This window comes from Castor canadensis, chromosome X (genome assembly GCF_047511655.1).
Source record: "Castor canadensis chromosome X, mCasCan1.hap1v2, whole genome shotgun sequence".
Taxonomy (NCBI): domain Eukaryota; kingdom Metazoa; phylum Chordata; class Mammalia; order Rodentia; family Castoridae; genus Castor; species Castor canadensis.
In genome coordinates this window covers 96,607,584-96,621,415 of record NC_133405.1, presented here as the reverse complement: position 1 = coordinate 96,621,415, position 13,832 = coordinate 96,607,584, and the positions used below count along the sequence as shown (strand labels likewise).

The window sequence follows — 13,832 nt, the reverse complement described above, 5'->3', positions numbered from 1 at the left end:
ACAATCTTGAATCTAGATTGATTCAAAGATTATGGGGAAAAAATACTGCTTCACTTTCTGATGTCCACAAGCTTAAAATATACAATAAACATAATTTTGGAAGAATTGGGATCTGATTTTTAGGGACTTTTCAGTATCTAGTTTGTGCAATTATGTGTGTATGTAAAGTGTATATTTTCTATGTGTGCACATGCATGGGCACAAGTACACTATACTTTTAGTGGATTTGGTAGTGGTATTCTCTTAGCAAAGCAGCAGGCCTTCTACTTAGCTAGAAGTAAGTAAGCAAGCAGGCCTTGTATCTGGCGAGAAGTAATCATATATAGTGAAAAGGATTGCTGTGAAATTGTTGTCTGCTTAAGGTCTAACACAGGTTTAGTATTTGGATCATAAGCTTTAAATGCCTAAGGATCATAGAAGTAAAAGAAAAATATGGTTCTCTACATTTCAAATTCATTCCTTTAGATTAAAAAACATCATAAGCTGTGAAATTTTCAAAGCTGTGTGGACATCACTGGTGACAAAGAGTGAAAATCAAAATCAACTAATTACCAATGGAGAAATGGGTAGGTGCTTCAGAAAAATTTGAAATTCAGTAAACTACTACCCAGAAGTGGCTTAAGAAATCCCTTTCAAATAATGGAAGATGCAAAGGTTTTAAACTTGTACCCCAAGTTTCTTCCCATGTTGGAGGGAGTTTATTTTAATCTAAAACCCCTCTATAATTAAGTTAAAAGAATTTTTATTTTAAATTAAAAGAATTTCTACATGTTAAGGAAGCCAACCCTACATTTAGTAAAATTAATTTGACTACTACAGATTTGAAAAAACCCTTAAAGCTGGGCACCTATAGAGGATAACCCAACTTCTCACCGGCTGTGCTGTGTTCATGGCACCCTGCCTGGAGGTAAGCTCTGCGGGAATTGGGAGGCTCCATGCCTCCTCAATACTAGGAAGTAATTTAGTTTTATTCTGTAGACTACCTTGTGGAAGGTTACACAACTGAGCCTAGGAAAAATTATGTAAAAAGCAAATTTAACACAAGCCTATTTGAGTAAGAGAAAGTCCATTAAATCTTCCTCAATGTTAAAGGTATTTAATTTTTACAGACATATTATTCTAAATTTGGGGTTTTAGATAGAAGCTAAATATAAAGAAGGCAACTAAAAGATAATCAGGAGAATCAGAACAAAACTGTGTTCTGATTTTCAGAATTCTCATATATACTTCTCATGAAATTTCAGAGTGAAAAGGCAGTGTTTGTGTTCTTTCCTATAGAACTTAAAAGTGTATCTAGCACACTGAAAAAGTTCATGCATATTAATGTAGAACACAAAAATTAATATGCATCAACAAAATACATGTCCAAAAGAAACTATTTTAAATACCAAAATTTCTTACTTAAGATGAAAAGTAAAATAAAATTTAAAAAGTATTATAAAGGATGGAAACAGCTAATATCAACACACAAACTGATACCTTTCTCCTGCCACTTGTTCTAAGGAAAATTTGTATCTTTTACAAGATGCTATTTAAAATTTTTACCTGTAAGAACTTAATTCTTGCTGCAAGTGCAGAAGTATTACTACAACTTTTGCTTCTAGTTGCATTTAAGTAGCATTTAATGGCATCCCGAGGTTGATTGCAGGACTCATATAGTGTGCCTAAGTCCTTCCAGGCTGCTGCATGTCCATGGTCCAATTGTACAGCACAAATATAGGCCTGCAAAGCATCCATAGGCTGATTTTGCTGTTGATAGAGCACACTAGAAAGAAAATTAACAAGTTGTTAAAAATTACCTGATTAGTTTCACAAAATTACTAAACAATATGCCTTTCAAAGATTCTGTGCATCAGTTAAAATACTATTACTTTTATATGTGTAGCCTTACCCTATTGAACACCATGTATCTGCACTTGCTTCTGATTTATCAATAGATTGCCTGTAAGATATAAAGGCATCCTGAACTTTCCCAATACTTGAATAACACCTAAAAAGGAAAAATATATAATAAGTAGAATTCCATTAACTTAAAAATTAACTTATTTGCCAAAATGATGGGAGTGGAGGTAAACAAACTACTATATATATGTGATATTTTATATTTAGAACAATTATTCTTGGTTAATTGTGTTATTTGTTGGAAAAAGAAAACTAATCTTTATTTTCTTTAAAAATTTCATATTATCAGGAAATTCTGCCTCAATGCTAGGAGAAATGAGCAGTAGTTCCTAAGAAATATATATTTCTATATTTATAGAAATGTTCCATTTCTATAAAGTGAAAATAGAAACCAAATGGAGTCATTCCTGTCATGTTCCAGGAAACAGAGTTAGAAAAATAAAAAAGCATGGGCCAGAAAAAAGAATGGGCCAAGAAAAAAAAGGAAAAGAGTTAACAGAAATCTGCTCCAGGGACAATTTCACAGAACCACTTCAACAGAACAGCCTGTCCTGTCTTTAAGACAATTTTTAACTTAGCATTTAACTCCTGGCACAACTCCCCACTATGACTTTGAGACTAACTTTGCATAGTAACTGCTTCAACTTGATAATCAGAGCTTGCCAGTTCCTTCAAACACCAAAAATACCACTATGTTTTCTTTTATAACTACTTGTATAGATTTGTCAGTCCTAATAAAACATAGTCTTCCTTTGTTCTTCTAGACATACCAAAGGCCAACCCAGTCAGTGCGTATGTGTCCCTGATTGCAAACCTAGTTTTTGCTTGCCCAAAAGCTCTTGTATTGGAGATTCATCTATGTTAAGATTTGACACTGACAAGCTCAAGCACAGGTGTCTGACTTCAATCATTAAACACTTCTTCTCTAATACAACTTGTCTAGAATCATCAATAGTCAAATGTAATCTAACCCACATAGGGTAAAACTAAGCTCTGTCCGTTTTTGTGACAGTAACATAACCTTTATGTAGTAACATAATCTTAGGAAGAACACTTTATTTCTCTGGATTATTTCTTACATCTATAAAATGAGAAAGTGAATCAAATTTCTCTCTGATCTTATATAAATCTAAGATTATATAGTTCTGTGACTCTAAGAGATTGTTGAGTCAATAGCTAGTATTAGAATAAATGTATTAAGCACCCCTATTTCACTTTGAATTATATCCTAATCAAGTTACTTCAATATTCGACACAGTACTAAAAACAAACATAATAAAAGTCACAGAAATAATACCGTCATCAATCCCAATAATTCTTAGTAAACACTTGAGGCCCTCATGCAGAGCTCCTTTAGTAACATTTAAAGTATAATTTTCCCAAACTTGATTACTTTTTCCAGCATGAAAAGGTTAAAAACAATATATTAGAAGGCTGTGGTAAGAGTAAAAAAAAAAGTAAAATCAAAATTCCAACAAGAGATTAAAAATATTTAATAGTGAAAATGAAAACCCTGACCCCCCAAAACAGGTTAACATTTTCTATTTGAGAAGTGAAGAAAGTGGGAATTTTTGTACAAAGAGGTTAAAAATAAAACACATTCTCAAATGCTCACATAATTATGACTGATTTTGTAATTTAACTTTTAAAATTATATCTCACTACATAGCCTGTGACTATCTGCAACAACAACTTTGTACCATCAAAAAAGAAGAGCCCACAATACTAAAATCTTACCCTTGGCTCAAAAGAAATCTTAGTATAAGCACTTAATACCAGATGCCAATGTCTACCTCTTCTAGATTCTTTTATGGTCACATTCATTATGCTAAAGTTATAGTAGTAATGGTACTAGCTCTAAACCCAAAGTCAGCTTGGTTACATCATTTATTCTACTAGTAACTTAGTCAATTTACTCAACGCACTTTTTTGTGCAAAAAAGATACAAAGACTAAGGCTGCTGTTGAAATTTAGTGGAAGATAAAGTCTGAGTGTTCTGCATTATTAAGTGATGCTAATTAGACTACTTCAGAAGCATGGAGATGTTAATAATAATACAGTGTTTTAAAATAATTCACCTAATATTAGTTTCCCTTTCACAAGTATGGTTTACTTAATATAAAAAAAAAAGTGACACACTGTCCAAAAACTAACACTACTTTTAAAAACTGGTGATTGAGAAGATCCAACATGGTAGTTAGGGTAGAGAATCTGAAATCCTAAACTCCATGACTCTAGAAACCACCTTGAGACGCTGGATCTACACTTGGGTAATTCTGATTTCTTCTACCCAAAATAATAACCCACGAACACATTAGGTACATATAAAATTCAAGGAATGACCCTTAAAACAGCTTTTAACTGTACCCAACAGGGTGGAACAGTCAGTCCTGCCCTGGGAAAAAGCCCCTGGGTGTTTCTTTCTTTCTTCTTTCTCAAAAAACAGAAGATAGAGCATCAATCAGAATCAAACTCTGCAAAATCCTGGACCCCTAAAGCATGAAAAGCCTCCCATGCCACAGAAACTATAACAAAATATGACCACCAAACACCACTACCAAAATTCTACAAAGAATGCTGCACACAGAAAATGAAAGCAAACAAAAAAATAGAGGACAGAAAGCATCAAACCACAGGAGAAGAAAAGACATGTAATCAGAGAGTAGCATTGATGCAGCTGCACACAATCAAATCCTTTAATAACAAAAATAACTAAATGGCAGAAATCACCACACATCTATCATTATTAATGTCAATGGACTTAACTCCCCCATTAAAAGACACCGTTTGGCAAACTGGTTTAAAAAGGAAGATCCAACAATCTGTGTTTACAAGAGACCCACCTTATTGACAAAAATAAATACTGGCTTAGGATAAAAAGCTAGAAGAAGATTTATCAAGCTAAAGACCCCTGGAAAACAGTCAGGGGAAGCAATACTTACATCAGAAAAAGTAGACATCAAATGGTCAAATGAGATAAAGGACAGTTCATACTAACAAAAGGGGCAATACACATCAAAAGAAAATAACAATTATCAACCTATATGTACCCAATACAGTGCACCCAATTTCATCACACATACACTAAGGACTTAAAAGCACATAAAGACTCCAATACAGCGGCAGTGGGAGACTTTAATACCCCCATCACCAACAGATATGTCATCCAAACAAAAAATCAAGAAAGAAATTCTAGACCTAAAAAATACTATAGATCAAATGGACCTAACTGATGTCCTACAGAATATTTCATCCAACTTCCACACAATATACATTCTTCTCAGCAGCCCATGGAACTTTCTCCAAAACTGATCATATCTTAGGCCACAAAGCAAGCCTCAGCAAATACAAGAAAATAGAAAGTACATGCATTCTATCTGATCACAATGCATTAAACTAGAACTCAACTTCAAAAACAACAGCAGAAAATATGCAAACAATTGGAAGCTGAACAACACATTGCTCAATGATCACTGGGTCATTGATGAAATAAAAGAGGAAGTTAAAAAGTTCCCGGAAGTCAATGAAAATGAAAACACAACCTACCAGAGCCTATGGGACACAGCAAAGGCAGTCCTAAGAGGAAAGTTTATAGCCATGAGTGCATATATTAAAAGTACAGAAAGATCTCAAATAAATGCCTAATGCTACATCTCAAACTCCTAAAAAGAAACAAGAACAAGCAAAACCCAAAACAAGCAAGAGAGAAATAATAAAAATAAGGGCCAAAATTAATGAAATACAAACAATACAAAGAACCAAACCAAACAAGATTATAACATTTTTCATAGATGATAGAAACCAGGTAAAATACAAATGAATTTTCTGTTGAATGGATATATATATATATAAAAATTGCTATGACTCAAGGAAACACAATTTAATCACAAATTTTAAATGTATTAACGCTGGGTGCTAGTGGGTCACACCTATAATCCTAGCTACTCAGAGGCAGAGATCAGGAGGATTGCGCTTTGAAGCCAGCCCAGGCAAATAGTTCACAAGATCCTATCTGGAAAAACCCTTCACAAAAATGGGGCTGGTGGAGTGGCTCAGGGTGAAGGTCCTGAGTTCAAGCCTCAGCACCACAAATAAATAAATAAATAAATAAATAAATAAAATGCATTAGTGATTATCACCTAATAGAACTTTAAAACTGTTTAAGACTCTTTAAAAACTAACAGTAATTCAAGTCAGATTAAGACAATGTAAAAACAAATAAGCAAAATAAAAATGTCTTCATAAGAGAAAACAAATTTAGAGCTATATAATTTTATCTCCAAGGAATCTTCACTATATTTAAGATAAAAATGAAACAGACCAGACTACAAATATAAGCTAAGCTTTTATACTCCAGGGAATCCAAGTATATTCAGTCTCACCTTCCAAGGAAATACCAAGATTCGCCAGAATTAGGATCTGCCTCCAATGACTTTTGAAGATACTGAATAGCATAGCTTTCCTTGGGGACTTTGTTTCCTACTAGATCCATGTTATAATGCATCCAACCTGTAATTAAAAAAAAGGAATTACAAGCATTTACCCACAATTCAACTAATTTTTTAGTGTAAAATATACCATGAAGGAAGACAGACATTCAATAAATTAATTTAAAATACCCTTTCAGTAATTTATTCTTTTATTTGGAATCATAATTTCTGAAAACTGACCACTGGCAAATCTAGCCTTAAGAAAGCCTATTTGAACCATAAAAAAAATTATAAAATCTATTATGAAATTTTAAAGAGCAGAGAGAATATATTTAAATGATTTGGGGTATTGGATTAACACAGACTTATAAACCATAAATCTGGCTTTACTAAATATAATTTTGAAAAAAACCCAAGTTGTTCTTGGATGATACAGCCAATCTATTAATCCCATGTTTAAATTCAAATAAAAATAAAACCTTATGTAATCAAATATAATTAATTTAAATTAAACTTTGGCATTACTGACCTGTTACTTGCATGAACATCTTAAATATAACAGCATTTGATGGATCAACAAAACAACAAAAACAAATCTCAAAGCTGATGGTAGACCTCAGTGAAAAGTAGGCTCAATGTGCTGTAAGAGTGCCACCAAATATATCAGAAATATTTTGCTTAATAATTAAACTTATAACTACTACATAGACAATTGAAACATTACAAGGGGCACTGTATGCTAATCATCAATTCAAACAGAAAAAAAAAGTTTCAATTGTGACTCAATTCAAGTGTGTAAAATTTCCTTTGCAAAAATGTTACCTAAGCAAAACTGATTTGTTGATCTTGAAATTATAAACCACTGACATTATGAAAGCATTTGTATTACCACAAGATTGACCAAAACTTAGAAAGTATTTGCTCAGACCAAATACAAACACTGAAGAAAAATCAAACAAATAAACCAAAATCCAAAGATTAAATTTGGACAAGTCTTCACTAATTTAATTACTGGAAATAAACCTTAATAACTCCTAACTGATAATAAAATATTATTTCATGTTATTTTTAAAATTAATTCCTTCATCTTTAGGATGAGAATGTATATAACAGACTTCTTAGAGAAAATAAAGAATGAGATATTCTATAATTTTTGGTGATCTGTTCCCATTAATCATATTATCAAGAAAACTATAAAAGCTAGCTTAGTACTTTTTTTTTCTTTTTTTTGGTAAGACTGGGATTTTGGATCAAACTGTGGTTTCTATGGGACCTTGAGTTTTTAACTCAGGGCTACTGCTTAGGCCACACTTTGAATTCATTTTCTTCTCATTATTTTGGAGATAGGGGTGTCTCAAACTATTTTGACCAGGCTAGACTCAAGCCTCGATCCTTCTGTTATAAGTGTCTCAGATAGCTAGTATTACAGGTGGGAGCCACTAGCATCTTGCTAAGCTCAGTACATACTAAGCTGTGTGAATCATCTTAACTCTAGGTCATAAAGGACTAAGCATATTGAAATTGTCAAGACCTCTCCACCCCTGGTTTAAGATTAGAATGTAATATAGAAGTTTTAAAAGAATTAGCTGTATTGAAGCATGGTGAGTGATGATGAGATAGAGGAGGCTGGATAGCAGGTATACATATCCCAAGTCTGGACAAAAGAAGGAAAAGGACTATATTTATAAAAGAAATTTTTATAATTAAAGCATCCTATGAAATTTAGTCAGAAAAGAGTATGTCACACTGAATAGTAAAACAGACTTTAAATAGGAATGAACTTTTAATCAGAAGGGTAAAATTGCTTCCTAATATGAAAAGAAAAAAGAAAACCTTATCAAATCATAATAAAAATGCATAAAAATGCATGTCCTTAGTGATTTTCTGCCTGCTAGATCTGCCCAGTAGTGATAATGGAGTATTCGAGTGTTCAGTTATAGTAGTGGGTTCATCTATTTCTCTTTCCAGATCTACTAGTTTTTGTCTTATTATTTGGGTGTTGTGTTGTTATGTGCATAGTAATGGATTAGGTTTTAGAAAAATTAGCTTTTTATCATTATGCTATGCCCATTCTTATCACTCAAATTTTTTTGTGCTCTGAAGTTCACTTTGTCTAAATTGAATAGAGTTCCTCCAGCTTTCTTTTGATTAGTGTTCACATAGTGTAACTATCTGTCTTTAAACGGTCTCTAGGTGAATATGCTTCTTTCTCAGATGCAGTGAATGGGAAGCTATTAAAACACTATTCAATAAATTGAATGCATAGTATCAAATGTCCCACAAAGGAATTTCCACACCCAGTTGGATTTGCTTTGAATTTTGTTAATCAAGACAAGAGGAAATAATGCCAACTACACAATTTTTTCCCACAAAATAAAACTAGAAATATTTCTCAACTCGATGTATGGGGCCAGCATTACCTTGACCCTAAAATTAAAATAACATTTTATAAGAAATGAATAACAATATGCTCATGAACCATATGCAAGAATTTGTATTAATGTTTTAGTAAATTTAATCTAACTACATGTATAGTTTCCTATCATCTATCTGTGCCTTATCATGATCAATGAAGGCAATTTTAGTCATTTCAGTAGATTATGAAATTTAGCATTCATTATTTTTTGGTATTTGTCTAGAATCTTTGAAACAGGGCTATGCTACTTAATCCAGATTGGATTGGAATACAATATGTAACCCAGGCTTGTCTTGCACTCATTATCCTCCTGCCACGGCCTGCTGAATGTTGGGATTACAGGTGTATGCCACTATGCCTAGCTCAGCATTCATTATTGATAACTCTCTTGCATAACTAGAAACAGAATTGATCTTCTTAAAGTATATATTTAAAATTCAGGTAACTTGATATCTAGTCATGATGACTGAATACTTTCCCCTTACAATGAGGAACAAGTAGATGGGTACCGTGTAGTAGATGACTTAAAAAGAGCAACAGTACAAGGAAAGAATGTTAATAAAGCAACAGTACAAGGAAAGAATGAAAATAATCTCTCTCTCTCCCTCTCCTCTCTCTCTCTCTCTTTCACACACACACACACACACACACACACAGAGCACAGCAAACTATAAGAAAACTTACTTTTTATTAAGAAATGATCACGTTGTTAAAAAATACTTTGGAAGCTGCAAAATATAATGTTGTATCTGCAAAAGTCAAATGGTCTTTCTATTGAATAACAAAGAACAGTTAGATATTGAAATAACAATACTACAAAAACATGTCACGCTAAGAGGAAGACACGAATGGTAGAGGAAGGTAAGAAAAGGGAAGTGAAGGTGAAAATGGATGTACTTTTTATACAAGAATTAATATAGAATATTTAAACCTATTGAAATGATCACAGAAAGGGGACTAAGGTAGAAAGGAGAAAAATGGAGGGGATGAACCAATTCTAGTCATAATACCCATATGCTTGCAAATGTCACAGTAAAGCTCCCTGTATAGCTTATAATAAAAAACAAAATGTCTTCCTTCAAAAATGAAAGAAGGCAAAACAGGTTTTGTCTGAGGTTTGATACCAGGAGCAGGGTGGAGGAAATAAGGAAAGGGTGAAGGAGAATGAACATTGGTGGAACCATTATTGCTCATCTGTGAAAATGGAAAAATGAGACCCGAGGAAACCATTTTAAGAAGAAGGGAGGGAGATAAAGAAGAATGATGGAGGGAGTGAATTTAGTTATGATATATCAGAAACACTTTTGTACATGTCACAGTGTACCCGAGTACATCAATGATATGCTTCTAAAATAAACTTTAAAAGAAATTAAATATCCAAAGCAAAAAAGTGGACCACAGATGTAAATTAAAAAATGCAAAACTGTAAAACTTGCAGAACCATACAGGAAAATCTGTGTGATGTTATTGTAGGCAACACTTTCTCATATGAGACAGTTTTCTCATATGTATGAATGTAGCATAATGAAACCCACTAAACACTATTAAAAAGCAGGGGAAAGTGAGGGGATAAGAAAGAGTAATAAAAACGGGTGAACTTGATCAAAATATACTGTGCATGTATGGAAATATTACAATGTAATCCCCTTGTATAATTAACTTATGCTGAAAAAGGGATAAGTTACAATCCATCAAAACTAAAAAGTTCTGTTGTTCAAAAGAATGAAAGAATGTACAAACCACAGAATGGGAGAAAATATTAGAAAATCATACACCTAATAAAGGATTTGTATCCAGAATAAATCAAGAATTTTCAAAACTCAATAATAAGAGGACAAGAAGTCCAATTTTAGTGGGGAAATGAGTAGATGCTTACTTGAGATGGTGTATATATGGCAAGTGAGCACTTGAAAATTACTTAGCACTATTAATTGTTAGGGAAATGCAAATTATAACAGAACTAGCTACAACTACACATTTATTAGATTATCTCATATCCTCACCACATGAAATGTTTCTGAAAATGTAAGGAACCTGGAATTCTCATACATTACTTTTGAAATTTGGAAAATGGTACAAATACATAGATAAACTGTTTCATATTTTTAAAAATTATACATATACCTGCCATATGGTTTAATATTTCTAATCTTGTGTGTTTATCTAAGAGTTCCTAGAAGAATGTTCACATTAGTATTCAAACCAGCTTTATTTTGAGTTCCCCAAAGTGGAAACAGCCTAGGTGTCCATTAGCAATGAATGACAGAGATGTAGTCTATCCATACAATTGAATTCTTTTCAAAATAAAATGGATGGTCTTCTGATACAAAAAGAAACATAATTAATTATCATGAGGAAAGATGTCAGACAAAAGAATTTCTACAGTTTCATTCCATTTGTCTAAATGTATTTTATATAAAATTCTAGAAAATGCAAACCAATTTCTACAGACAGAAAACTAGTAAGTGATCGCCAGTGTTGGAGCCAGGCACAAGTAGGATAGAGTTGAGGAAATGGGTTACAAATGGGCATGAGTAAACCCTGGTGATGGCTGCTATCTTTACTACCTTTATGTTGGTGATGTTTTCACAGATGCATCCAAATTTCAAAACTTACCAAATTGACTATTTAAACAAATGTAATTTACTGTATGTCAACTGTGCTTAATGAAATTGTTTAAAAGTAATGTTTCATAAAGTAAAAACTCAAAATCATTTGCTTTGCCATCTACTCAAATACTGGATGATACTGACAGATTATTTTCCGTCCTACCAACTGAAAAATCTAGCAATGATCATTTCTTTCCCAATATCTGTTGTATCAGGTACTAGACTGATATATAGGAATGAGTAACATAAGTGGACACCTAGTCTTGGAACTCTTTGTCTCCTGGAGTGGCATAAAATAACTCATGAAACTAGAATAAATTGTGACAAAAGTGCTGACTATGATAAAGGAAATTCAGGATCACCTGAGAGTTCATTGAATGAATATTTCATCTGCTTTTTTAGGAGAGAGGATTCTATAGCCCCTTTGTGGTCACAACTTGTAAGGTGTGCCTATTGTTCTGGTGTTTTGGGTAGACCAAGATCCCGTTTTTATGACTTAGCACCCATGCTGGGCACTGAGAGCTGTTGTTTAATGATTGGGGGTTTCTAGATGACATGGCCACGTGTATTTCCCCAGCTCAGAAAGTATAAAGGCAACAGATAAAAACCCACTATTTGGAGTCTTTACTCCCATTTCCTGCTCGGGGAGCAGGAAATGTTTCTCCTGCTTTTCCTCACTTTTCCCTTCTTTATCCTGCTACAGTAGAATAAATCCTTGCTAAAATTTGCGTCTTGTGAGACTCCTTGTGAAATTCTTTTCACATTTGTGGAGTTCAAGTACCTGTAATTTTGCATAGAAACTGGGAATCTGAGGGAACTCCCTCATCTGGTAACTGAAGTTTGTCAAGCCAGCCAGGAGATGAATCTCACAAGGTATGAAAAGCTTCGGAACGTTTCTCTCTAAAAGCAGTATTTTTTAAATAAATCATACATGAAATTAAAGAAAACTCCCAAATAATGAAGAAATTTCAGTTAAGGTTATAAAAGAAAACTAGGAGCAAAGTCACCCAGCTTCTGTAAGGGTACTCTTTTTTGTTGTTGTTTAGATAGCAATTTCACTGGAGAGACTACTTAGATTTATAAATATTTGTTACACATGACAATAGAGAAATAAGTAGAATGAATACATTCTCTATAAAAAGGCCGAGATTTAGAGTAAATATTTGAATTAATTAATTTGGTTATGACAGAAACACTGCCTGGCATGTTGCTGAAATGAAGCCCCATCTTGGTCACTCAGCATCTGTGTGGTCATGGACAAGGCAGTCACCTCAGTTTGATGATCTTTAAAATGCAGAGGCGTCCTCATCTTCAAAGTCCTTTCTGCTTTAACACTTTCACCCCCTGTAGGTCATGGACAACTTGGGACCACTTGCCTTGGACTGGGACATCTCCAGCCTCCAGGCGACAGCAACGCACAGCTCCTCCTTTGTCCATCTGTCCTTCCGACTGCACACCTTGATAGACAGGACCCGCGGGGCAGACAGTCCACGCAGCCTCGGGGCTGCAAACCCCTGGGCTGGAGTCTGGAGCCCGGGCTCCAAGCTGGCTTTACAGTTCCTGCCTTCTCCATGCATCCTCCACCACCGCTGTGCCCAGCCCGCCAACTTGCTCCAACTGCACTCCTGTCTGGGGGGGACGAGGAAGCGGGGATCTTGGGGTGGGGGGTGTTCTCTGTCTTCTGACCACGCCTCCCGGTTCTTCTTTTATTCTTAGTGATGGGGATGGGAGAAGCAGCCGCGCACAGGAGCAGAAAGCACCCACACCAGCACCTCAGAATGGAGTCCCACGTGGGCACATGACCAGGGTTAAGAGGAACACAGGGGAGGGCTAGCGCGCGGGAGGAGAGGCAGAGACATGGAAGTCAGTGCCAGCAGCCAAGTCTCGTTGTCCCCTCCTTCCTTCCTCCCTTCTTTTCAGTAAGTTGGGAGGAATGAAGGTGAAGCTGACAGGTAGCAGATTTATCTTTTTATTGTTACTGTTTTTAAACACAGGCTTATTATAGGATGGAGGCCTGCACATTCAAGTGTTTTAGATTGCACCTTGACAGGTGGCCACTGCTACTTCCCTATACTGAGAACTGCCAATGCAGCCTCCTGCACAGCTCCTTCACTCACAGACACAGGCAGAACAATGGAGCTTCACAGTTACAACCCTGGGCACAACCTACCCTCCTCTGGCCTCTGCCTCCTTCCCTCTGGAACTTTTCTCTCTAAATATGCCCCTTAGGTAGCCATGGTGGAGGTTGCTTTTACCTCTCCTGCTGTCACTGTCTCCTCTCCTGGACTGGCCATCCACATGCCCAAGGGTGACGGAGGCAAAGATTGAGGAGCAGAGCTAAAGGGGAAGGAGAGAAGTGCTACTCCAGTAGTCCCATGGCACCAGGCACTTTTCTCAGCCTCCCAAGTGACTCACAAGGTTATGAGCAGGTGTCCTCAAAAGTACTATGAAGAAAATGAAAATAAAATCCATAGA

The 13,832-nt window shown here is 35.0% G+C and overlaps 1 protein-coding gene across 1 annotated transcript in view; it reads right to left on the bottom strand.

Moving 5' to 3' along the window:
• The window catches only part of LOC141419910 (lysine-specific demethylase 6A-like), a 78,375-nt gene extending 71,955 nt beyond the window's left edge, over positions 1-6,420 (bottom strand). Inside the window, 3 exon segments of the mRNA XM_074064214.1 lie at positions 1,546-1,765; positions 1,892-1,990; positions 6,285-6,420. Of these exon segments, the coding sequence (XP_073920315.1) occupies positions 1,546-1,765; positions 1,892-1,990; positions 6,285-6,406 (441 nt within the window). The 5' untranslated portion in view covers positions 6,407-6,420.
• Positions 6,421-13,832: the final 7,412 nt, after the last annotated feature.